This window comes from Oncorhynchus kisutch, linkage group LG25 (assembly GCF_002021735.2).
Source record: "Oncorhynchus kisutch isolate 150728-3 linkage group LG25, Okis_V2, whole genome shotgun sequence".
NCBI classification, from domain to species: domain Eukaryota; kingdom Metazoa; phylum Chordata; class Actinopteri; order Salmoniformes; family Salmonidae; genus Oncorhynchus; species Oncorhynchus kisutch.
The window spans coordinates 28,324,933-28,352,624 of NC_034198.2; the positions used below are offsets into that span (position 1 = coordinate 28,324,933).

At 42.4% G+C, this 27,692-nt stretch overlaps 1 protein-coding gene across 3 annotated transcripts; it reads left to right on the forward strand.

The window, feature by feature from the left end:
* Positions 1 to 946: 946 nt before the first annotated feature.
* Positions 947 to 27,209, forward strand: tmem87b (transmembrane protein 87B). Of its 3 annotated transcripts, none has more exons than XM_020461073.2 (19): positions 947 to 1,004; positions 7,640 to 7,700; positions 11,298 to 11,389; positions 12,054 to 12,188; positions 13,557 to 13,610; positions 13,866 to 14,043; positions 14,459 to 14,520; positions 19,277 to 19,460; positions 20,510 to 20,609; positions 20,713 to 20,806; positions 20,936 to 21,007; positions 22,181 to 22,289; positions 22,384 to 22,442; positions 22,721 to 22,824; positions 23,084 to 23,157; positions 23,257 to 23,333; positions 24,111 to 24,163; positions 24,263 to 24,293; positions 24,490 to 27,209. In XM_020461073.2, the coding sequence occupies exons 2-19, from the start codon at positions 7,670 to 7,672 to the stop codon at positions 24,529 to 24,531; spliced, it is 1,551 nt and encodes a 516-aa protein (XP_020316662.1). In that variant the 5' UTR covers positions 947 to 1,004; positions 7,640 to 7,669; the 3' UTR covers positions 24,532 to 27,209. The 3 variants fall into 3 exon arrangements, with proteins under 3 accessions (XP_020316662.1, XP_020316659.1, XP_020316660.1); XM_020461070.2 differs by lacking the exon at positions 947 to 1,004 and adding an exon at positions 1,023 to 1,199; XM_020461071.2 differs by lacking the exons at positions 947 to 1,004; positions 20,936 to 21,007 and adding exons at positions 1,023 to 1,199; positions 21,528 to 21,599.
* Positions 27,210 to 27,692: the final 483 nt, after the last annotated feature.

A 27,692-nucleotide genomic window follows, 5' to 3' on the forward strand; every position in this document is an offset into this window, starting at 1 on the left:
CTACATCCCACAGGGATTCTGTAGTACTGCCTGAAAGGGCAGCTGCCCTTAAATGGCATAAGCTGCTCATCAGCAGTAACGTTGGGCCCAGGGTTGTACAACAGGGGAAGGTGACCACTTGTCCCACACTGACCTGATTGCAGCTAGCTAGTCTCTCTGCACTGACCTGATTGCTCTCTGCCGCAGAGCTGGTCTGGTGTCTCGGTTATCGAAGCGGATAATCCTGGAAATAATGTGGACGTTTTCCAGAGACAGTTTTGCACGGAAGAGTTCTCTGACCGTTTCTACATCCCACAGGGATTCTGTAGATTCCCCATTGGATATGAAAACAGTAGAAAGGATAAGAACCCCAAAGTATGCATGTAAATGAGTTTGGTCCATCTCCTTCCACCTCTCTCCGAAAAGATGCCTTCCCTCCAAATTAGTACAGTCCAGAATAATTTTCTAGATGGTGTCTGGGATGAACATTTCAAAAGACTTTATGTCCTGCACATGAGAAATCCGCCATCCTTATCGGCCCTGGTTGCATCCTTATCACATTGGCAGCCACACCGCATGGCGGCCAATGTAATAAGGATGTAACCAGGGCCAATGCGATGGCGGTGTGCAGGTTCTCACAGTACATTTTATAGTTTCACACACTACAAAGGTGTAAAGAGAGTGAGAAAAGCGGAAGACAGGCAGACAGACAGGTGGACCCGAACACCACATATGTAATATAAATGTGTAGGGGGTAAACTGTGCACTCAATGAAAATGTGTTATTTTACATGTTCTTCACAGAAAATGAGCCAAGGCCAATGAGTTGCAGGTGAAAAACTAATTAATTGTATAATTTTTCTTCATTACATTGAAAATTGAAAATGGGTCCCACAGACCTGAACACCACACAAGGGTTAATAAAGTATATATATGGTCACTGGCACTGCTTTACGTGGTGTGTTGTTCAATGCATCTGATGTTAAAACGTCAACTCAGCATGCGCGTGACGTTACTTCCACTCAGGTGAGTTAGCTAGTCGCCCCAGCTATACCACATGCTGAAAACATGGCTGCTTCTGTACGGGTGAGGACGTGGAACACATCTAGCTCAGTGAAAACCTGGCTCCTTTATTTGGCAGGGATTATTTTACTAGGAGATGTAAATAGCGGGGTGATGGCAGCTCCAGAACCAGGACAGTGGAGAATTACAGTTGTCAATGTGAGTATTAAAATATGTAATATAGTTAGTTAGCAAGAACAATCGTGCGATTAATTTCAACTAACCGGCTAGCAATCCAACCTACCTAGCCAGTTAGCATGGGTTTGGATGAAGGGGGCGTTTTTCTGTTCATAAAATTGAACATTATTGATTAATAATGCATTTTCCTGAGCAGATTCAGACTTTATCGATACAAGGCGTTGAAGCAAACATTAATGTTTTATCTGCGAGCTAGATAGCATAGGCTCACTAACCCGATATCGTTGAAAGATGTAGCCACAGAGTTTCTAACCTCTCAGAGGCGCAACATTGCGAAACTTCCGGGAACGCTTGCCAAGCAGACGCGCAACATTGCGAAACTTCCGGGAACGCTTGCCAAGCAGACCAGGGCCGGGTTTGGAGAAGTCAATGAGTGAAGTGAAACATTGTTCCTTAGTTAATTTTCTCAATCTAAAGACACATAGATTCGAGACAATGTATTAAGTAGATGAACATGTTATTTCTCCAACCTCGTGAAAGTGACAGACGTTTTCATTTGTCAAAACTACTATCGAAAGTGTGCCTTTATATTTGACGGCATACACATGCGCAGTTCGGCGCGAGACGAGATTACGTATTTCTGCGCATGAGTTTAGCTAGACAACGTCGCCATGACGTCGTCTACAAATTTGAGCTGGGATTTTTAATGAAGCCGTGTTTGCCGATCTTCATATCTAAATTTCTTGGCCAACACCTCTGTTGGGCAGCTAGCTAGCTAAAGTTACATAGCTAAATGTAAACAAGCATCAGACACAGACCACTGTACTCAGGGTTAGATCATTGCCTGCAATTTAGCCCAGATAGAACATACGTCTACAAATCATTCAGCAAGTAAAATTAGTGAGCTAGTTAATGTTCAGATTAGAATGTGGGCTGTGCCAAATCTATTTGGTAGACTAGCTACTGTGTCCAATGAATTGGAGAGATCTACCAGTGAATTGCTTTCAAGTCCGTGAAGGGAAGTGAGCAAGTGCACAAGAGAGGTAGGCTAATTGGGAGTTTGTTTTCCATGGAGGTGGTCAGGTGTCTGTCCACCACCATATCCTGTTGCAGAGTAATGTGAGAGCTACCCATTGCCTGCTTAGGGACTCCCAATAATGGTTACCAGGGCCTATATGAAGTGTAAGAGTAGGAATGAGTGCTGGTCAAGGATCAAGTCCCCCTTCCAATGTAATCTAATTTATCGTGATCTGAAAAAGCAAAACGGATTCTAAATCATCACTCTGGCTGGATACATACGGCACCAGATGAGAGAACACGAGTGTTGTGGTTTATAGAGGGAATAGGGTTTCCTCATATCACTGAATGTCAGTTGAAGTCAGAAGTTTACATACACCTTAGCCAAATACATTTAAACTCAATTTCACAATTCCTGACATTTAATTCAATAAAAAATTCCCTTTTTGGTCAGTTAGGATTACCACTTTACTTTAAGAATACGAAATGTCAGAATAATGGTAGATTTATTTAAGCTTTTATTTCTTTCATCACATTCCCAGCGGGTCAGAAGTTTACATGCACTCAATTAGTATTTGGTAGCATTGCCTTTAAATTGCTTAACATCTTAGCATGCTGATCCTGCATTCGACAACATCCGCTAAAATCGGAGTGCGCCAAATACAAAATCGTAATATTAAACATTCATGAAAATACAAGAGTCATACATGATTCTTTAGCTTAGAATCTTGGTAATCGAACTGCGTTATCCGATTTACAATAGGCTTTACGGCGAAAGCATAGCATTCGATTATCTGAGGACAGCGCCTCACATCAACATATGTTTACAAACCAGCACAGGTGTCACAATCATAAATAGCGATAAAATAAATCACTTACCTTTGAAGATCTTCCTCTGTTTGCAATCCCAAGGGTCCCAGCTACACAATGAATGGTTGTTTTGTTCGATAAAGTCCTTCTTTTATATCCCAAAAAGTCTGTTTTAGTAGGCACCATTGAGTTCAGTAATCCACCCGTTCAACATGCAGACAGAGAAGTCCCAAAAGTTACCGGTAAAGTTCGTCCAAACAAGTCAAACGGTGTTTCTAATTCATCCTCAGGTAGTCTAATAGCTAAATATAGGATAATGGAGAATAGTATGTTCAATAGGGAAGGAAAACAACGAAGAGCGAACCCTCATTCACGTGTGCAAAGAGACTACTTTTGCCTTACCTCTCCCCACGATAAACAACTATTACTCGTTGGTTTTTCAAAAAACAAGCCTGAAACCATGTATAAAGACTTGACATCTAGTGGAAGCCATAGGAACTGCAATCTGGGAGGCGGAAGTCATAGTTTGCAATAGCTTCCCATTTGAAGTTGGTGAGTTTTTTTTCGCCTGCCATATCAGTTCTGTTATACTCAGACATTTATTTGACAATTCTACCAATTATATGCATGTCCTAGCTTCTGGGCCTGAGTAACAGACGGTTTACTTTGGGCACATCAGACAGGTGGAAATTCAGGATACTGCCCCCGACCCTAGAAATGTTAACTTGGGTCAAATGTTTTGGGTAGCCTTCCACAAGCTTCCCACAATAAGTTGGGTGAATTTTGGCCCATTCCTCCTGACAGAGCTGGTGTAACATTGGTTTGTAGGCCTCTGTGCTCGCACACACTTTTTCAGTTCTGCCCACAAATGTTCTGTGGGATTGAGGTCAGGGCTTTGTGACTTTGTTGTCCTTAAGCCATTTTGCCACAACTTTGCAAGTATGCTTGGGGTCATTGTCCATTTGGAAGACCCATTTGCGACTAAGCTTTAACTTCCCGACTGATGTCTTGAGATGTTGCTTCAATATATCCACATAATTTTCCATCCTCATGAAGCCATCTATTTTGTGAAGTGCACCAGTCCCTCCTGCAGCAAAGCACCCCCACAACATGATACTGCCACCCCTGTGCTTCACAGTTGGGATGGTGTTCTTCAGCTTGCAAGCCTCCCCATTTTTCCTCCGAACATAACGATGGTCATTATGGCCAAACAGTTCTATTTTTGTTTCATCAGAGCAGAGGACATTTCTCCAAAAAGTACGAACTTTGTCCCCATGTGCAGTTGCAAACCGTAGTCTGGCTTTTTTATGGCGTTTTTGGGGTAGTGGCTTCCTTGCTGAGCGGCCTTTCAGGTTATGTCGATATAGGACTCGTTTCACTGTGGATTTAGATACTTTTGTTCCGGTTTCCTCCAGCATCTTCACAAGGTCCTTTGCTGTTCTGGGATTGATTTGCACTTTTCGCACCAAAGTACGTTCATCTCTGAGACAGAACGCGTCTCCTTCCTGAGATGTATGATGGCTGTGTGGTCCCATGGTGTTTATACTTGCGTACTATTGTTTGTACAGATGAATGTGGTACCTTCAGGCGTTTGGAAATTGCTCCCAAGGATGAACCAGACTTGTGGAGGTCTACATTTTTGTTCTGAGGTCTTGGCTGAGTTCTTTTGATTTTCGCATGATGTCAAGCAAAGAGGCACTGAGTTTGAAAGTAGGCCTTGATGTACATCCACAGGTACACCTCCAATTGACTCTAATGATGTCAATTAGCCTATCAGAAGCTTCTAAAGCCACAACATCATTTTCTGGAATTTTCCAAGCTGTTTAAAGGCACAGTCAACTTAGTGTATGTGAACTTCTGACCCACTGGGATTGTGATACAGTGAAATAATCTGTCTGTAAACAATTGTTGGAAAAATAACTTGTGTCATGTGTAGCCGATGTGAAATCGCTAGCTAGTTAGCGGTGATGCACGCTAGTGGCGTTTCAATCGGTGACGTCACTTGCTCTGAGACCTTGAAGTAGTGGTACCCCTTGCTCTGCAAGGGCCGCGGCTTTTGTGGAGCGATGGGTAACGATGCTTCGAGGGTGACTGTTGACGTGTACAGAGCGTCCCTGGTTCGCGCCCAGGTCGGGGCGAGGGGGCGGATGTCAAATCAAATCAAATTTTATTTGTCACATACACATGGTTAGCAGATGTTAATGCGAGTGTAGCGAAATGCTTGTGCTTCTAGTTCCGACAATGCAGTAATAACCAACAAGTAATCTAACTAACAATTCCAAAACTACTGTCTTATACACAGTGTAAGGGGATAAAGAATATGTACATAAGGATATATGAATGAGTGATGGTACAGAGCAGCATAGGCAAGATACAGTAGATGGTATCGAGTACAGTATATACATATGAGATGAGTATGTAAACAAAGTGGCATAGTTAAAGTGGCTAGTGATACATGTATTACATAAGGATGCAGTCGATGATATAGAGTACAGTATGTACGTATGCATATGAGATGAATAATGTAGGGTAAGTAACATATAAGGTAGCATTGTTTAAAGTGGCTAGTGATATATTTACATCATTTCCCATCAATGTCCATTATTAAAGTGGCTGGAGTTGAGTCAGTGTGTTGGCAGCAGCCACTCAATGTTAGTGGTGGCTGTTTAACAGTCTGATGGCCTTGAGATAGAAGCTGTTTTTCAGTCTCTCGGTCCCAGCTTTGATGCACCTGTACTGACCTCTCCTTCTGGATGATAGCGGGGTGAACAGGCAGTGGCTCGGGTGGTTGATGTCCTTGATGATCTTTATGGCCTTCCTGTAACATCGGGTGGTGTAGGTGTCCTGGAGGGCAGGTAGTTTGCCCCCGGTGATGCATTGTGCAGACCTCACTACCCTCTGGAGAGCCTTACGGTTGATACAGCCCGCCAGGATGCTCTCGATTGTGCATCTGTAGAAGTTTGTGAGTGCTTTTGGTGACGAGCCGAATTTCTTCAGCCTCCTGAGGTTGAAGAGGCGCTGCTGCGCCTTCTTCACGATGCTGTCTGTGTGAGTGGACCAATTCAGTTTGTCTGTGATGTGTATGCCGAGGAACTTAAAACTTGCTACCCTCTCCACTACTGTTCCATCGATGTGGATAGGGGGGTGTTCCCTCTGCTGTTTCCTGAAGTCCACAATCATCTCCTTAGTTTTGTTGACGTTGAGTGTGAGGTTATTTTCCTGACACCACACTCCGAGGGCCCTCACCTCCTCCCTGTAGGCCGTCTCGTCGTTGTTGGTAATCAAGCCTACCACTGTTGTGTCGTCCGCAAACTTGATGATTGAGTTGGAGGCGTGCGTGGCCACGCAGTCGTGGGTGAACAGGGAGTACAGGAGAGGGCTCAGAACGCACCCTTGTGGGGCCACAGTGTTGAGGATCAGCGGGATGGAGATGTTGTTGCCTACCCTCACCACCTGGGGGCGGCCCGTCAGGAAGTCCAGTACCCAGTTGCACAGGGCGGGGTCGAGACCCAGGGTCTCGAGCTTGATGACGAGCTTGGAGGGTACTATGGTGTTGAATGCCGAGCTGTAGTCGATGAACAGCATTCTCACATAGGTATTCCTCTTGTCCAGATGGGTTAGGGCAGTGTGCAGTGTGGTTGAGATTGCATCGTCTGTGGACCTATTTGGGCGGTAAGCAAATTGGAGTGGGTCTAGGGTGTCAGGTAGGGTGGAGGTGATATGGTCCTTGACTAGTCTCTCAAAGCACTTCATGATGACGGAAGTGAGTGCTACGGGGCGGTAGTCGTTTAGCTCCGTTACCTTAGCTTTCTTGGGAACAGGAACAATGGTGGCCCTCTTGAAGCATGTGGGAACAGCAGACTGGTATAGGGATTGATTGAATATGTCCGTAAACACACCGGCCAGCTGGTCTGCGCATGCTCTGAGGGCGCGGCTGGGGATGCCGTCTGGGCCTGCAGCCTTGCGAGGGTTAACACGTTTAAATGTCTTACTCACCTCGGCTGCAGTGAAGGAGAGTCCGCATGTTTTCGTTGCAGGCCGTGTCAGTGGCACTGTATTGTCCTCAAAGCGGGCAAAAAAGTTATTTAGTCTGCCTGGGAGCAAGACATCCTGGTCCGTGACTGGGCTGGATTTCTTCTTGTAGTCCGTGATTGACTGTAGACCCTGCCACATGCCTCTTCTGTCTGAGCCGTTGAATTGAGATTCTACTTTGTCTCTGTACTGACGCTTAGCTTGTTTGATAGCCTTGCGGAGGGAATAGCTGCACTGTTTGTATTCGGTCATGTTACCAGTCACCTTGCCCTGATTAAAGTCTATACTGTTACACATGCACAAAGTAGATGTTCTAACTGACTTGCCAAAACTATAGTTAGTTAATTAACAAGAAATATGTGGAATGGTTGATAAACAAGTTTTAATGACTAACCTAAGTGTATGTAAACTTCCGACTTCCACTGTATGTATGGGGTATCCCGGGAATCAAACCCACTATCCGGGCATTGCAAGCGTGATGCTCTACCAACTGAGATACAGAGGACCTGTTAGGCATTAGGCCTAGACTACATTAGTCAGGACTGACTTACTCAGTTTATCTAATTAATGCCAATGTAAACACTGTTTCCTCTTCTTCACAGACCTCAAGACCATTGCTTTTGAGGAAATCTATGTATAAAGACACTGATATCAAATTGAAAGGTAAGATTAGCCAATGTTTGATATCATACTGTATATGGGAAATGCCTCGCATGAGGATGTCAAACATTAACCTGTTTCCTCGAGCATTTGTGAGAATTCTGCTAAATGTTTTGCTTTCACAAGACCTGAAAATAACCGTTTCAGCGTGCGATTAGCTTGTTTACAATCTGCAAAAGGTTCCATGCGACTCTCACTGCCCTGTCACAATACCTGGTACTCTGGTTCTAGATCTTCGACCCGCTACCAAAGATTGCCTATTCTATTGAAAAGATAGTCAAGTGACCTTTTTAACAATGGAAATGCATGTTCTCAAAGATGGAAGGCAGGCAAGAGGAGGCGAGGTCAGGTGAGACCATTCTAGCCAATGAAATGTCAGATGCGCATGTGAACAACAGCCCATGGAGATAGATGGAGTACTCTTTATATCTGTGCCATTATAGCGTCTGTGACAGCATGGGCAACGCCATTGAGCCTATCTTCATTTTAAAGTAGTAAATTCTCTTATATATTTGTAAATGTTTTTACTTTTTAACTGCATGGTTGGGAAAGGGCTCATAAGTAAGCATTTCATGGTAATCTACACTTGTATTCAGGGAGTTTGTGACATTAAAATGTTATTTGATATATCTTTTATTTTATTTATTTATTTATTTTACCTTTATTTAACCAGGTAGGCAAGTTGAGAACAAGTTCTCATTTACAATTGCGACCTGGCCAAGATAAAGCAAAGCAGTTCGACAGATAAAACGACACAGAGTTACACATGGAGTAAAAACAAACATACAGTCAATAATGCAGTATAAACAAGTCTATATACAATGTGAGCAAATGAGGTGAGAAGGGAGGTAAAGGCAAAAAAGGCCATGATGGCAAAGTAAATACAATATAGCAAGTAAAAAATCTGTGTCCTCTATCTCTAGGAAAACAGGCACAGCTCCAATATAGTTTTATTTTTAAATAAATTGCAAAAATGTGTATCAGTGCCACGTACAGAATCAGTCAAGTTTAGACACACCTACTCATTCCAGGGGTTTTCTTTATTTTTCACTATTTTCTACATTGTAGAATAATAGTGAAGACATCAAAACTATGAAATAATACATATGGAATCATATAGTAACCAAAAAAGTGTTAACCTTTCTGGCGCAGGCGTTCTGCTAGCGACCCACCTCGACAACATCCGATGAAATTGCAGAGCGCCAAATTCAAAATACAGAAATGGTCATAATAAATACAAGTGTTATACATCGGCTTAAAGATGAACTTCTTGTTATTCCAGCCGCTTTGTCAGTTTCAAAAAGGCTTTACTGCGAAACATACCATGCGATTATCTGAGGACAGTGCCTGCTTACAAAAGCATACTAACATTTTACAACCAAGTAAAGGAATTACAAAAGTTTGAAATAGCGATAAAATTAATCACTTAACTTTGAAGATCTTCATATGGTTGCAGTCACAAGAGTCCCAGCTACACAATAAATGTTAGTTTTGTTTGATAAAGTCCCTCTTTATATCCCAAAAACTCTGTTTTGTTGGCGTGTTTTTTTTTCAGTAATCCACTGGCTCCAAGGTGGTCAAAACATGCAGACGAATACATCCTAATAGTACCGTTAAAGTTCGTCGAAACATGTTAAACAATGTTTATAATTAATCCTCAGTTTCTCAATTGTCTAAATCGCTAATATTTCAACCGGACAATAGTGTATTCAATAGAAAGGAAAAACAACTAAGGGCGCGCAATCGGTCATGCGCAAAACCAGCACTGCATGATTCTACAGTCCACTGACAGAAAGGCCTCCTCCTTCCTTTTTCAGAAAACAAGTCTGAAACAATGTCTAAAGACTGACATCTAGTGGAAACCATAGGAACTGCAATCTGGGTCCTAACCCATTAGATACTCTAAAGGCATTCAATTAAAAACTACTCACATCAACAAATCCCAGGTGTGTTTTGGGTCATTGTCCTGTTGAAAAAACAAATGATAGTCCCACTAAGCGCAAACCAGATGCGATGGCGTATCACTGCAGAATGCTGTGGTAGCCATGCTGGTTAAGTGTGCCTTGAATTCGAAATAAAACCGTGTCAGTCACACCACCTACTCCATGCTTCACGTTGGGAACCACATATGCAGAGATCATCGGTTCACCTACTCTTCATCTCACGAAGACATGGTGGTTGGAACCAAAAATCTCCAAGACATGGTGGTTGGATCCAATTTGCAGCAATTCGACCATGAAGGTCTGATATTCACGCAGTCTTCTCTGAAAAGTTGATGTGTTAGTTACTTGAACTCTGAAGCATTTATTTGGATTGCAGTTAACTCTAATGAACGTATCCTCTGCAGTAGAGGTAACTCTGGGTCTTCCTTTCCTGTGGCAGTCCTCATGAGACATTTACATCATAGCGCTTGATTGTTTTTGCGACTGCACTTGAAGAAACTTTAAAAGTTCTTGACATTTTCTGTATTGAATGACCTTCATGTCTTAAAGTAATGATGGACTGTCGTTTCTCTTTGCTTATTTGAGTTGTTCTTGCCATAATACTTTTACCAAATAGCCCTGTCTTCTGTATACCACCCTTGTCACAACACAACTGATTGGCTCAAACGCATTTCCACAAATTAATTTAACAAGGCACACCTGTTAATTTCAATTGCATTCCAGATGACTACATCATGAAGCTGGTTGAGAGAATGCCAAGAGTGTGCAAAGCTGTCATCAAGGCAAAGGGTGGCTACTTTGAAGAAAATCAAATATAAAATATGATTCCATATGTTCCTGTTAGTGGAATTAAATTCCTATATGTTTAATACCCAATTAAATTAATACACTCAGCCCATTTCTAAGGATTTGTAAGACACTTCTTTCCATAAAATGGGCGGAGACCAGTCTCAAAATCAAGCACTAGTGTTTATTCTCAAGAGTACTGAACATGATGCAATTTACAACAGGTTATATACTGAAAATGACGTCATTAGGTTTAGAACTGTCCCGTCTCTCCTCCACTCCGGTACAATGGCAGTATAGTACTTAAGCCTTCCTACATCGTCTCCCACCAATTTAGATAATTTATGACCAAGCCAAGGTCTTCCTGTGTAGATAAGCATTCTAGCCAGTCTGACGATACGTTCATTCATTTCTACCAAGGAACAGACAGTCATTGTTCTAATTCTTGATTATAATTACACACATTATATTCAGTACTACGATTAAAAGAAAATTCATACATCTATACAGTAACATAATAGTATTCTGATTAGTCAGTCCTGATTGAAATGTATACATAATTAGTCATTATTGATTAAAAAAATCCCTTAACAGTTCCATATACATTTGCTATTTTTGCCAACAATCAGTAGATTGGAAAGTGTTATGGAAACCCATTTAACTTGTATTTTTTATTTCGGTACTTGGGAATTTAGCCGCAAAAGTTATTTTTATGTGCGCCACGTTATCACACACAGCATTTTATCTGCAACAGGTCAATTTGATGGGAAAATTTGCATATTTATGTGGATTTTAGAATATTAACATCACCAATTGGATGGAAACATACCTAGTAACACTTTATTTGTTTTTATTGGTTTCTTTTTTAAAGTTGTGTCCTTTGGATGTCCAGAGGAGATTACTTTTACCATTCAATGGTACTTGAAATACTACCCCTGTCACAACGAGTTCAATAATATTGAGGTAAGTAAAGTACATGCACTAGCCTAGTTATTAAGTTACTAGGACCATGTTAGTCTAAAGCAGGGGTCGGCAACAGGTGGCCCGGGGGCCAGAATTTGTTTTGCTCCCAAGTTTTTAGTACAAAAATACATTGTAAAATCACCAGGAATTCAGCTAAAAATTAGTTTAATGTAGGAAATCTGTTCCCAATTATTCCCATGAAAAAAAAAGAATGTATATGTGATAGTGACTCAATGTAATCAAGGTATGAAATTGTGTTTGAAAAGAAAAATACATTTTTGGGCTTAGTTGTGGTCAATTTAGTGTATAAATGATTCTAGTTATTTTTCGGCCTTCCGCTCCGCCAAACATCTGCCTGTGGCCGAATCTAGTTTCCTACCCCTGGTCTATAAGTTGATATCAGATATGGGTGTGTGGAGCAGAGAGTGAGTGTTTGCCATAGTCATCTTTCATTATCACTACCTTAATTTGTTTAGGATTCCTATGGTAGTGCCACATATTGACAGTTGATGTGAATTACCAGTTGACTGTAATATGCACTTTTGGAGTTACATTTCCTTTTGAGCAATGAGATTTAAAAGTATGTCTCCCTACATTCAACTACTAATACATATTGTACTTGTAAAAAAATATCTCAACTTTGATATATATCATTACTTTCAAGGAAATGTATGAGAGGACGCCACTGAGTCGAGGACAGAGTATGGATCCTAACCCTCTAGGACAAGGGGAATGCATTGAGCACAAGCACAAGCCCTTGACCTGCAACAATGACCTGCGATACTTCCCAATGCTAAATGTAAGGGCTTATAGGTTACATACAGCACATGAGTTACTTTCCATTACAGGGCTTTTCACACTACTGGACTGAACTGAGCAGGCCTGGTTACTCAGCTACCATAGTTGCTTGAACCGTACTGAAAAGGACAGGGTGAAAACAAAATATTCAAGCCACAGTTTTGTTCGGGTCGGCTCAATAGTTTGAAAAGGATACGGTGCATTCAAAAAGTATTCAGCATTATTCTAAAAATGATTAAAAAAAAAAATGTGATCCTCATCAATCTACACACAATACCCCATAATGACAAAGTGAAAAGCATTAAAAAAAGAAATATATATATTATTTACTTAAGTATTCAGACCCTTTGCTATGAGACTTGAAATTGAGGTCAGGTGCATCCTGTTTCCATTGATCATCATAGAGATGTTTCTACAAGATGATTGGAGTCCATCTGTGGTAAATTCAATTGATTGGACATGATTTGGAAAGGCACACCGCTGTCTATATAAGGTCCCACAGTTGACTGTGCATGTCAGAGCAAAAACCAAGAGCTCCGTAGAGCTCAAAGACAGGATTGTGTCGAGGCACAGATCTGGGGAAGGGTACCAAAACATTTCTGCAGCATTGAAGGTCCCCAAGAAGACAGTGGCCTCTATCATTCTTAAATGGAAGCCGTTTTTAACCACCAAGACTCTTCCTAGGGCTGGCCTCCAGGCCAAACTGAGCAATCGGGAGAGAAGGGCCTTGTTCAGGGAAGTGACCAAGAACCCGATGGTCACTCTGAGACAGCTCCAGAGTTCCTCTGTGGAGATGGGAGAACTTTCCAGAAGGACAACCTTCTCAGCAGCACACTAACAATCAGGCCTTTATGGTAGAGTGGCCAGACGGAAGTCACTCTTCAGTAAAAGGCACATGACAGCCCGCTTGGAGTTTGCCAAAAGGACCCTAAAGGACTCTGACTATGAGAAACTAGATTCTCTGGTCTGATGAAACCAATATTTAACTGTTTGGCCTGAATGCCAAGCGTCACATCTGGAGGAAACCTGGCACCATCCATATGGTGACGCATGGTGATGGCAGCATCATGCTCTGGGAATTATTTTCAGCTGCAGGGCCTGGGAGACTAGTATCGAGAGAAAGATGAACAGCGCGATCCTTGATGAGAGAATTTAATTTATACATCTGTTTTTGCTTTGTCATTATGGGGTATTGTGTGTGTGTGTGTGTGTAGTAGATTGGTAAGGAGGGGGGGGGGGGGTATTTAATCAATTGTAGAATAAGGCTGTAATGTCACAAAATGTGGGAAAAGGTCAAGGGGTCTGAATACTTTCCGAATGTACTTGTTGTTTGAGTTACTGACAACTTACTATGACAACTTTGTTTCAGAAAGCCAAGGTGGAACCACGGACAGTTGTCCCGCCCATGGAAGGGGCAGCACCGGTGAGCTGCTATGATGGGGTCATGGTGTTTGCATCACTTTTTTAGCACACACTCATTCAGCTATTGCTTTCGGCTATTGCCAATTCCTAAGGTCATTGTCAATGAGCATAGAGTTGCCGTTGGCCATATACAGCAAGCACTACGAGATCTGGGACCAGGCTATCACTTTTCAGATTCTCTTATATTTCTGGGATTTCTAAATACATTGCATAATGCAATTTTTAAAACAAATGTTGGTTCAATCCTCCTACTCAGGGTTCGGATGAGAACTACACCAAATGGACGATGGAGGAGTACGACAAAGTCAGCGGTGTGAAGAATTCCAGTGTGTCACTTAAAGATGATGTCATTGCCACCACGTGGAAGGATGGCCCCTATCTGTTTGTGGTGGTGATTAAATCTAACAAACAGGAAGCCAACTGGAATTTAACTGGTGGGTTCGCTACATTAACCACCATACGCCTTAGCTGGGTTGTGTTCATTAGTCACCAAACACAAAAATACAGACTGAAACAACAGGGCGGGACCACCAGAACTAACAGAAGAACATTTACTGAAACTGGGCGTGACTAGCTAGCTGGACTCATTTTTGTTTTCCGTTGCAATAATGTCTATCTATGTTATCTACCCTAATGAACACGACCCAGTTCTTGAATGTCAAACTTGCCCATGAGGCTTACCAAAATGGAAATGACATTTCTTTAGTCAGCATAAATACTAATTGAAATTATTTAAAATAATAATACATTGGCTACTGTTTTGATCACATTGCTCAATGTTGTATGTTGTAAACCTGATTTATTTTCTGTGTTATGGAAAGCTGATGTATACTCTCTTTATATTTCCAGTAAACGTTGTAATGAAAGGAACTCACGGCTACATCTCCATCACTGAATGGCCTCTCATGATTGTGAGTATACATTTAATAGATTTTTTTTCCTTTGTTGGGACAGATTCAATTAAACACATTAAATAAACAGTCAGATGCATTGTACCATGAGACTTTAGCTCATGCTAATTTCCAGTAATTGTCCCTAGTCAAATATATAATGTAGGCTTAATCATTGTCATAGATTGCAGACACCTGTTTTACTCACTCGTCAAATTTTATTAGTCACTTCCGCCGAATACAACCGCTGTAGACCATAGAGTGAAATGCTTACTTACGGGCCCCTAACCAACAATGCAGTTTAAAAACAAATATGGATAAGAAATAAAAGTTTCAAGTAATTAAATAGCAGCAGTAAAATAACAATAGCGAGACTATATACAGCGGGGTACCGGTACAGAGTCAATTTGCGGGGGCACCGGTTAGTTGAGGTAATATGAACATGTAGGTAGAGTTATTAAAGTGAATATGATGATAACAACAGAGAGTAGCAGTGGTATAAAAGGGGGGGAGCAATGCAAATAGTCTGGGTAGCCATTTGATCAGGTGTTCAGGAGTCTTATTGCTTGGGGGTAGAAGCTGTTTAGAAGCCTCTTGGACCTAGACTTGGCGCTCTGTTACTGCTTGTCGTGCGGTAGCAGAGAGAACAGTCTATGACTAGGGTGGCTGGAGTCTTTGACAATTTTTAGAGCCTTCCTCTGACACAACCTGGTATAGAGGTCCTGGATGGCAGGAAGCTTGGCCCTGGTGATGTACTGGGCCGTTCGCACTACCCTCTGTAGTGACTTGCGGTCGTAGGCCGAGCAGTTGCAATACCAGGCAGTGATGCAACCAGTCAGGATGCCCTCAATGGTGCAGCTGTAGAACCTTTTGAGGATCTGAGGACCCATGCCAAGTCTTTTCAGTCCCCTGAGGGGGAATAGGTTTTGTTGTGCCCTCTTCACGACTGTCTTGGTGTGCTTGGACCATGTTAGTTTGTTGGTGACGTGGACACCAAGGAACTTGAAGCTCTCAACCTGTTCCACTGCAGCCCCGCGTGCTCTCCTCTCTTTCCTGTAGTCCACAATCATCTCCTTTGTCTTGATCACGTTGAGGGAGAGGTTGTTGTCCTGGCACCACACGGACCAAGTCTCTGGCCTCCTCCCTATAGGCTGTCTGTGATCAGGCCTACTACTGTTGTCATCGGCAAACTTAATGATGGTGTTGGAGTTGTGCCTGACTGTACAGTCATGAGTGAACAGGGAATACAGGAGGGGACTGAGCACACACCCCTGAGGGGCCCGTGTTGAGGATCAGCTTGGCGGACGTTACCTACCCTTACCACCTGGGGGGTGGCCTGTCAGGAAGTCCAGGATCCAATTAAAAAGGGAGGTGTTTAGTCCCAGAGTCCTTAGCTGATTGATAAGCCTTGAGGGCACTATGGTGTTGAATTCTGAGCTGTAGTCAATGAATAGCATTCTCACATAGGTGTTCATTTTGTCCAGGTGTGAAAGGGCAGTGTGGAGTGCAATAGTGGGTCTAGGGTTTCTGGGATGATAGTGTTGATGTGAGCCATGACCAGCCTTTCAAAGCACTTCATGGCTACAGATGTGAGTGCTATGGGTCGGTAGTCATTTAGTCAGGTTACCTTAGTGTTCTTGGGCACAGGCACTATAGTGGTCTGCTTAAAACATGTTGGTATTACGGACTCGGACAGGGAGAGGTTGATAATGTCAGTGAAGACACTTGCCAGTTTGTCAGCGTATGCTTGCAGTACATGTCCTGGTAAACAATCTGGCCCTGGGACCTTGTGAATGTTGACCAGTTTAAAGGTCTTACTCAAATTGGCTGCGGAGAGTGTGACCACACAGTCTTCCGGAACAGCTGGTGCTCTCATGCATGTTTCAGTGTTATTTGCCTCAAAGCGAGAATAGATGTAGTTTAGCTCGTCTGATAGGCTCGTGTCACTGGGCAGCTCTCATCTGTGCTTCCCTTTATAGTCTGTAATGGTTAACAACCCCTGCCACGTCCGACGAGCTTCAGAGCTGGTGTAGTACGATTCGATCTTAGTCCTGTATTGATGCTTTACATGTTTGATGGTTCGTCGAAGGGCATAGCGGAATTTCTTATAAGCTTCCGGGTTAGAGACCCGCTCCTTGAAAGCAGCAGCTCTAGCCATTAGCTCAGTGCGGATGTTGCCTGTAATACATGGCTTCTGGTTCAGGTATGTACAGTCATGGCCAAAAGTTTTGAGAATGACACACACATGAATTTTCACAGTCTAAATTTCTATTAATTGTGAAGTCCCTCTTTGCCATGCAAATGAACTGAATCCCCCTTCAAAAAACATTTCCACTGTATTTCAGCCCTGCCACAAAAGGACCAGCTGACATCATGTCAGTGATTCTCTCGTTAACACAGGTGTGAGTGTTGACGAGGACAAGGCTGGAGATCACTCTGTCATGCTGATTGAGTTCGAATAACACACTGGAAGCTTCAAAAGGAGGGTGGTGCTTGGAATCATTGTTCTTCCTCTGTCAACCATGGTTACCTGCAAGGAAACATGTCGTCATCATTGCTTTGCACAAAAAGGGCTTCACAGGCAAGGATATTGCTGCCAGTAAGATTGCACCTAAATCAACCATTTATCGGATCATCAAGAACTTCAAGGAGAGCGGTTCAATTGTTGTGAAGAAGGCTTCAGGGTGCCCAAGAAAGTCCAGCAAGCGCCAGAACCATCTCCTAAAGTTGATTCAGCTGCGGGATCAGGGCACCACCAGTACAGAGCTTGCTCAGGAATGGCAGCAGGCAGGTGTGAGTGCATCTGCACGCACTGTGAGGCGAAGACTTTTGAAGGATGGCCTGGTGTCAAGAAGGGCAGCAAAGAAGCCACTTCTCTGCAGGAAAAACATCAGGGACAGACTGATATTCTGCAAAAGGTACAGGGATTGGACTGCTGAGGACTGGGGTAAAGTCATTTTCTCTGATGAATCCACTTTCTGATTGTTTGGGGCATCCGGAAAAAAGCTTGTCCATAGAAGACAAGGTGAACGCTACCATCAGTCCTGTGTCATGCCAACAGTAAAGCATCCTGAGACCATTCATGTGTGGGGTTGCTTCTCAGCCAAGGGAGTGGACTCACTCACAATTTTGCCTAAGAACACAGCCATGAATAAAGAATGGTACCAACACATCCTCCGAGAGCAACTTCTCCCAACCATCCAGGAACAGTTTGGTGGCGAACAATGCCTTTTCCAGCATGAGGTGGGTGGACAAACACAAACCCACAAATTCTGACAAACTCCAAGCATTGATTATGCAAGAATGGGCTGGCATCAGTCAGGATGTGGCCCAGAAGTTAATTGACAGCATGCCAGGGCGGATTGCAGAGGTCTTGAAAAAGATGTCAACACTACAAATATTGACTCTTTGCATCAACTTAATGTAATTGTCAATAAAAGCCTTTGACACTTATGAAATTATTGTAATTATACTTCAGTATTCCATAGTAACATCTGACAAAAATATCTAAAGACACTGAAGCAGCAAATTTTGGAAATTAATATTTGTGTCATTCTCAACTTTTGGCCACGACTGTACGTACGGTCACTGTGGGGATGACGTCATCGATGCACTTATTGATGAAGCCAATGACTGATGTGGTGTACTCCTCATTGACATTGGAGGAATCTCGGGACATGTTCCACTCTGTGCTAGCAAAACAGTCCTGTAGTTTAGCATCTGCTTCATCTGACCACTTTTTTATTGATCTAGTCACTGGTGCTTCCTGCTTTAATTTTCGCTTGTAAGCAGGAATCAGGAGGATAAAATGATGGTCAGATTTGCCAAATGGAGGGCAAGGGAGAGCTTTGTATGTGTCTCTGTGTGTGAAGTAAAGGTGATCCATAGTCTTCTTTTTCTCATCTCTCTTGTTCTACATTTGACATGCTGATAGAAATTTGGTGAAATGGATTTAAGTTTCCCTGCATTAAAGACCCTGGCTACTAGGTGAGGGTTTTGTTTGCTTATGGCGGAATACAGCTCATTAAATGGCATCTTCGTGCCAGCCTCTTACTGTCGTGGTATGTAAAGAGCTACGAAAAATATAACTCTCTCGGTAAATGGTGTGGTCTACAGTTTATCATGAGATTACCTCAGACTAGCAATAGCTTGAGACTTCCTTAGATATCGTGCACCAGCTGTTATTTACAAAAATACATGTTATGTCCTGCCAGTGCAGTGTATAACTAGCCAGCTGTATGTTGATAGTGTCGTCGTTCAGCCACGACTTCGTGAAGCATAAGATATTACAGTTTTGAATGTCCCGTTGGTAGTTTATTCTTCCGCGTAGGTCATCTATTTTATTGTCCAATAATTGCACATTTCACTTGCAGGGTTTTGTGTTGTATATGTAATATAATACTGTATATGCCATTTATCCAAAGCGTCTTAGTCATGAGTGCATATATTTCAACATCGAGCACACAACCATGGCGTTGCAAGTGCCATGCTCTACCAACCAAGCCATATAGGACCTTGTTGTTTGTTCAGATGACTAAAGACCCTTTCAGGCCTGATTAAACTGGATGCTGTGCAGTCCTAGGTTTGACAGTGATCAAACAAACCAGTTTGTCAAACTTTATGATGTACTTTTGGAGGTGCGTTCTAACTCCCCAAAAGCCTAGGTTTTGTCTTAGTGGGCTAATGCGCTCTTCAGGCATGCAGGAGAGCCAGGTTAAAACCCTGTATCATTGTAGTTTAGTTCATATGTTTTAACACCAATCTCTTTCCCTCTCAGTTCTACATGGTGATGTGTATAGTGTACATCCTGTACTCGTTACTCTGGTTCATGTGGGCTGCCTGTTACTGGAAGGACTTACTGCGGATCCAGTTCTGGATAGCTGGAGTCATATTTCTGGGCATGGTGGAGAAGGCTGTGTTCTGTGCTGAGTACGAGAACACCAACGGTGTCGGGGCAGCTTGTGAGTCTACACTACGACTAATACTACTACTAAACTACACCGAGCTCTCTTTCTGAGTGGTTTAAAGATTAGTAAGATCCTCTGTATAGGAGCATGGTGAAGGCTGTGTATGAGAACAACTGTGTCAGGGGTAGCTTATGAGTTTACAGTACACTACACCCAGCTCTCACATTGATCCGGTCCCATTTCCCTCCCTACCCTTTCCTCTTGGCACTAACCTGTCCAATTGTTTTGCAAATCTGTATGGTCTGAATAGGCGGGAATGGTCTGAATAGGCGGGAATGGTCTGAATAGGCGGGAATGGTCTGAATAGGCGGGAATGGTCTGAATAGGCGGGAATGGTCTGAATAGGCGGGAATGGTCTGAATAGGCGGGAATGGTCTGAATAGGCGGGAATGGTCTGAATAGGCGGGTATGGTCTGAATAGGCGGGTATGGTCTTGTTAGCAGTTGATATTCCTCTTCAATAGCACAGACCCCAATGCAAATCAGGGGGAAGAAAATAGGTTTATTCTTATTGAAAGAGGACGAATCATGCGGGGAGGGAGATGGTAGATGTTCATGCTCCCCTGTCCTCAGTGATTCTCTCCTGTGCTTCTCTCCACAGGACAAAGAGACAATATGTACTTTATAACCCAGCCCTAGCCTGTGGTTCACCAATTAGAATTCCTTGTAATAAATCTGGGCCAATGGCTGAATAACTATCCTATTTCAGGCTCGATGCATAGACAAATTCCTCCCATGTCTCTGACCCATTGATCAATAATTCCCTATTACATAAAAAAAACACAATTTCCATTGATCGTTAGTACTCTATTTACTTTTAGTCCTCTTGACCTCTTGTACACTGCGTTGTGTATTTATCTTCGACATATTCTTAGTCTGAATAGGCAGGTATAAGCAGTGTAGTGATGATGGTGCTTCCATCATATTGCTTCTACCTTACAGATTTGCTTAGAGCCAAGGGGGAGGTTTAGGGAGTGTTATTATTCTGAGCAATACATTGTTTTTCTGCCTTTCTACCATGCATTCCAATGTTCTTGTTTTCAGCTCCAGGCCTGTTGATCTTTGCTGAGCTCATCTCTGCCCTGAAGAGAACCCTGGCACGGCTGCTGGTCATTATTGTTAGTCTGGGATATGGTATAGTCAAGTAAGTTGAGAAAATAAAGGTCATCACTCACTCCCTGTCACTCCCAATCTGTTGATAGGTTAGCCTGCTATCTATATGTAGTACATTTTGTGTTTCCTATCAGGCCTCGACTGGGTACTGTGATGCACAGAGTGGTGGGACTAGGCGTCCTGTATTTTGCCTTTGCTGCTATCGAAGGTGTGCTTAGGATCACTGGGGTAAGGAGTTTTCTTGATTTTGCTCCATTGAGCTTGCATTCAAAATGTGACATTTCAGTTGTAGATGAGCTGCTGTTTTTCCCTTGTGAGTTATCGGAATTACTTTCAATTAATGTATATTCACTAAAGGGTCGTGACAATGGCCTTTCCCTCATCACAATCGTTGTTCTAGTTGTGATGGACTCCTGTATCATCTGGTTCATATCCTTAATCCAATTATCATCTGGAGTTTATAATAATTACTCCATAATGCACATCTATTGGTCTATAATAACAAAATAGGCCTACTTGTCTTGTTAGCCTTGTCTGATACTTGTCTGTCAGTACAGAATTTTACACATTTTGCTAATAAGTTTTCATAAGTCTCACTAATAGACTAGGTGCTGGGGTTATGTGTCTTGTACAATTTAAACTGGAGTTTGGGTTGTATACCTTAATTTATATACTAAATTATGTTTCAGTGGGTGATTGTCTTTGGTTGCGGCTCTGGTGAAAGGCTCTGTTCTCTATCTACCCCACTCACTCATCACTTTCGTCCTCTGTTTCTTCTGTCTCTCTTGACGTTAATCTTGCGCTCTGACTCTCTCATATGTCTCTCTTACTCTTAACTTTCATCTACACTTTCCCCACCTGCTCTCCTCTCCTATGTATTTATCTTGCTCTCAACTTGTATTCTCTCCTCTTCTCTTCCGCTCTCCCCCTTTCTCCTGTCCTCCCTCAGGCGAAAGACTCTGACCTGGCTCTGTTGGCCAACATTCCTCTGGCTCTGCTTGACTCCTCTCTCTGCTGGTGGATATCCTTTGGTGTGCCTATAGCCCTGCTTGGGCTCCTCTGTCCCCTGGGGGGGCCCCCTGGTCCCTACCCGGGGCTTTTCTGATCCTCAGTCTGGGGGCCTACTCTGACCCTCCCTGGGCTGGAGGGTCAGAGTAGAGTGCTTCTATCAAAGGGTTCAGTCCAAATCCAAAGGGTCTCTGCATGTTAATCCACTAGCTACATGCTAACCCTCTGCCTCTCACAGCTAGCTTCTCCTGACGTATATAAATAGAGAGCATGAGAGATCAGATTATTTGCTATCTTACTAGCTAACTCACAGCTAGCTAACCTGGAAGTCTACAAGTAGAGGTCAAGTAGTCCGGCCTTTCCCAGGGCCCCTTTACCTGGGGCCTCATTTGTTCTTCGGGTCAATCACATTCCAACACCATAACCCACTAGCTACCACTCAGAGGGCACATAATCTGACCTTGCATGCTGTTTTCCCTGCTGACTTTGCTAGGTTCTTCCCTGATTCCTTCTTATACATGAAGTCTGTCAGTAACTCTACATACTGTCAGTGTCTGTCTAGCCCAGAGGTTGTTTCCTTGACTGCCTCCAAACATATTTGTGAGCCTGGCTCAAACTATAAAGACACTGAAGCTGAGGAGAAACCCAGTCAAACTGTCTCTCTACAGACACTTCACGAACACACTCATCTTTGCCATCATAGGTGAGTGAAGTTGTTAAATTGATGTAGAGTTTTTTTTCCCAGCACCGGATACCAAGTAGTGTAGTGATGATCACTCATTATTTTCCTTCTTTAGCTTCAATCATTTTCATGGTGTGGACGACAAAAAAATTCCGTCTAGCAGATTGTCAGTCGGTAAGAATACATCTCTCTGTTTTTAAATGTCTTGTGTTTTCAAACGTTTAAATAGAAAATATACAAATGTGTGTTTATACAGTTCTTCTGGATCAATGTTTTTAGCTTTGCTACGAATCAACAGTTAAGATGTTTTATTTGACTAACACCTTCAATATGTGGCTGTTTAACCTCCTTTAGTTGAATGCAGTGATTTTAAAAGAACGTCTGCTTCAATAACAAAAATGTAAATATACTGAATCCTCATGAATGACGTTTGCATCGTCCTGTGTGGCCAGGACTGGATGGAGCTGTGGGTAGATGATGCCTTCTGGAGGTTCCTCTTCTCCATCATACTGCTGGTTATCATGTTCTTATGGAGACCATCTGCTAACAACCAGAGGTGATGATTGATTTGGCTGTTACATAACAGACATTTGCATTGATCTAGGTGTTCTCATCACCTTAGCTACCTTGTTGAGTGTGCTGTAGATTTCTCAATGGCAATATGTTGACGTATCAAACCACCACCAACAGTCAGTCAGGGAGAAAGTGCCTCGCCTTTCGACTCTTCAAAGCTTCACAGAGGAAACTTAAACGGTCTTTCTCTAAATGGAGCTTTATAACTTGATAATGTTTAACTGTTCCTTTGTTCTCAACAGGTATGCATTCACTCCTCTGATGGACGACTCTGATGATGAGGAGATCGAGGACTTCCTGGTGTCAGCTAATTTGGGTACAGTTCACTTAGTGAAATAGTAGGGTTTTCATTCTCACTGTGTCATTGTTTAAACATTGACCATTGATCACCAAAAATGTTTCTCTCTCTACACAGCTGACGGCATAAAGTTGAGAGCAACCAACTCCAGGATTGAGACAAACGGTTCTGCCAAGCCTTCAGGACCCAACCCGGTTAGTATCAAACGTTCAACTTCATTGCCCTGGAGGTAATAAATTAAGAAAGGCAAAGTCAGTTTACAAGTATCGAATCAATATGAACGCAAAGTAGTCAACATATAAATACAGTTTACAAACAAGTCAATCTTATTATTATCTTTTTTTTCATTTTTCGCGATATCCAATTGATAGTTAGTCTTGTCTCATTGCTGCGACTCCCTTACGGACTTGGGAGAGGCGAAGGTCGAGAGCCGTGCGTCCTCAGAAACCCAACCAAGCCACACTGTTCCTTGACACAATGCCCACTTAACCTGGAAGCCAGCCGCACCAATGTGTCGGAGAAAACATTGTACACCTAGCGACCGTGTCAGCGTGCACTGCGCCCGGCCTGCCACAGGAGTCGCTAGTGTGCGATGGGACAAGGACATCCCTGCCAGCCAAACCCTCCCATATCCCAGAAAACGTTGGGCCAATTATGTACAGCCACAATTGGCCCAGCGGGTCTCCCAGTCGCGGCCGGCTGCGACAGAGCCTGGACTCGAACCCAGAATCTCTAGTTTCACAGCTAGCACTGCAATGCAGTGCCTTAGACCACTGTGCCACTCGGGAGGCCCAGTCAATCTTTTCTGTCAGCACAGTCAATGGTCCACTTCAAACCCCCTACTGGCAGACATTAATGGAACATCTATGTCGTCTAGTAAATGACATGACTGAGTTTAAACAACAGGGGGCAGCGTGGAGTAATTATCTATTTTTCTTCTCTTCTGTCATTTTGTTTACCAATCTGTCCAGGATGAAGACATGAAATGGGTGGAAGAGAACATTCCTACCTCTTTATCAGACGTGTAAGCATGACTTAACAAAAAATAATACATGTGTTTTAACGTGATCCACATTAGGCAGTTGTATAAAAGCACGTTTTGTCTTTTCCTCTTTCATTATAGAGCGTTGCCTGTCCTTCTCGACTCGGATGAGGTATGTGTATCCTTAACAAGGAGGTCTCAACAGGTCTCAACTTTGGCTCATTTCTGTCAATGGCAACACATGGTTTGCTTTACTGTGCATTTCCTTTAATGTTATTCAATTCTCAGATTGCAGTATTATATGTACAGTATTATATGTACAGACTGTTAGAGAAATATATAATATATTCTCTGTATTTTTTTACCAGGAAATCATGACCACAAAATATGAAATGTCCAAGATGGAGTAACATGGAAAGTCTTCCTCCCACCCATGGTGGATGCAGAGCATCTCTTCCTCGGGTTCCTAATGCATGGCATGGAATAGACAGATCATCTGAAGCACGACACCTCTCCAATCCTAGTCCTAGGGCTGTTTAGGCTGAGACTCAGACCTCTGATCCTCTGTACAACACTACTGTGGCTTAACGCAGCACCTCTGACTTGGCGATCAGCAGGGTCCTATTCATTGGGCATCAAATGGAAGAAAATGGATTAAAACGGAGAGGTACTACTTCAACTTGTCCAATAAGAAATACTTGTTTTAGTTTTCCTTTCCAGAGTGTTTTGTTACGGTGTGCTCTAATGTATTCAACCGATGTTATATGTGGGCAACAGAAAATCTCACCTGCAATACTCCTATTCTGTGCGTCCCAAATGGCACCTTGTTCTCTATATAGGGCACTGCTTTTGACCATGACCCATAAGGTTTTATAGGGAATATGGTGCCTTTTGGGATGTAACTTATGAGACTTCTGTTCCAAAAAAAACAGCTTCACTTTGTTAAATGCTGTATGTATTTATTTTTTATTTTTCTCACTGAACTTGACTTTATAGGAGAAAGGAACAAGCTGGTATATTATTTCAACACCAATTGGACACACTGCATAATAACATTACCAATATGATTTTGATAGTTGATAACATTCAGAGGTATATAGTAAACATGATTTATTATATATTTCACTAAGTGAAGCTTTATTGTTTCCTAACCAAAGTATAATGTGATGTGGGAGAGTTTGTGCGTTTTTGTCTAGGCTGGGACACAGGATTCATACGTGCAGTGTGTTACGCAGTACTAAACAGAAGTGTTCTTGATAATGTCAGTGTACAATTGCAGGACTGGTCTGTTCAGGAGGATGTAACATTCCAGAATGTTTATATAGAAATACAAGGAATAGAGCTGACATAATTCCCTATTCGATCTACTATCAATGTTCAGAAAGTTTACATCACTGAATGGACCCCTGAGGTTGGTAGAGGCAGTACTGTAATTGAGGCTTACGTCATTGAGGAGTTGTGTGTTTGACTGTGAGTGGAGGGAATCTTTAGCCTGGTTCCAGATCAGCAATAACAGCGTTACAATGGCCATAGGAGTTGGCAAGACGGCACAAACACATCTGGGATCAGGCTAGGAAGTCCTCTGTTTCTGCTAGTCAAATAAAGAGCAATATTATATATGACCTTGTAAGGTTTACTTACACTCCTCTAGTACCCTCCCTTTATCTGTTTTACATTGCTTGTGCACCAAATGGCACCCTATTCCCTATAGCAGGGGTGCCAAGCTCATTCCATGTAAGGCTGAGTGTCTGAAGGTTTTAGTTTTTTTAAGACCTAGACAATCAAGTACAAAGGAGGAGTGAAAACCCACAGATGCTCAGCCTTCCATGGAATGAGTTTGTAAAGAGTGCCCTATATAGTGCACTACTTTTGACCAGATCCCTATGTGCCCTGGTATAAAGTAGTGTGCACTATATGGGGGATAGGGTGCTATTTGGGACAAAAATGGTTATTTATGTTTAAGTGTACTTACAACTTGCTATATTTAGTTTACTCTAGGTACATTTATGGGGATGTTGTTATTGTGTGATAAGTTTGAATGTTATTTCTGATTTGTTGTCATCTGTCTAGCTTTTTCTAAAACTCTTTTTAAAGGACAAACTATTGGAAATGACTCTTGTCTCGTTGATTAATTAATGCGTTTTGTTTTGCCGATGATACGGGGATGTCTCTCCATCTTGTGTTCTGTAATGGTATAACACTTTCAAAGTACAGATTCTTTGTGCGCCATTTCTGTCACGGCAATCGGTATAGTTAGATGGTGCCTGAAGTCTTCAGCTGTATGAGACTGGGGGGGGTTGTCTTGTGTGGACATTCCCGTTTCCAAATAGGATGATGTTGTATTGGTCCATGTTATGCTCTGCAGCCTTCACCTAGGTTAGGGAGTTATGATTTCACTCACAACCTCAACTATTTCCTAGGACCTGTCCAGAAACATTCCCTACCCACTAGATTGTCTTACATCTGTCCGATCCTTGCATAGGTAGGGTGTAGTTGTCAGTTTGGGAATCGGGCCCTAGTATATGTAGTGCTTTCCCTAACTTGTATAAATTCATATTAAGATTCTTCCTCAGACCCTGACATTCTTCTATTTATGATCATTGTTTCCCTCTTATGTAGCCTACAACTGTATGTCTGTCTCAGAGTTGGTTATTTTCACTTAAGACTGGTTTTGTCTGACTGTTAGTGCTGTTGTTATATTATTTACTGCCTGATACCTTTTTTGGAAGGGTTAACATCTTCAAAGCTATGCTTGAACTTTTAAACACAGGGCCTGTATTCATAAAGCGTCGCAGTACGAGTGCTGATCTAGGATCAGTTTGACCTTCTAGATCGTAATGGACACCTGATTCCGATTGGCACGCCTACTTTGAGATGCTTAGTAATGTAGATATGGCTCCAGATCAATGTGGCTTGTTTGTCCTTTTTATTTCTGTTGACAGAGCAGAGAGAGAGAGAGAGAACAGCACCATGTTATTAGTATGCCAAACTGTAAATCTGTATTTATGATGTTTGTTGAAAATCTTTGTTTTCTGATCTATTTCAATACGATGGTTAATTTAATTGTAAATAAAAATGTTTTACAAATTTGTTTTTGTGTTCTTGCAGTCACAGGATAACAGATTATAACCAGTGATCATTAGATCATCATTATTAGTTGATCATCCAGTCAGGGAGATTTGCTGTGCGGCCAGAGTGCCATATTGGTGTACTTCCAGCAGATGATGGGCAACTGTCAGTCGGGGTCTCAACTTACTGTTGGGAGGTAGAATACACAAGGTGCAATACCCAGCGGCCAGGAATCTAAACTGGTACTGTAGTCATCAAGGTTGAATTAAAGCCTTCGGGGCCTCCATTGATTTTGCTACTCTCACTCAGATTTCATATTAAAAACTGCAAACATTTCTCTCCACCGTATGGCAAAATGAGTCGAATTTCATTCAATTAACTCTTAAACTAAAAAATGTGCATTAGTTAAAATGGCTAAATATTCTCTCCGCCCCTGGCAAAATGTGTAAGATATAAAAAATCTAATTATCCGGGTAGAGAGCATTTTCTGGCCCCCATCCCC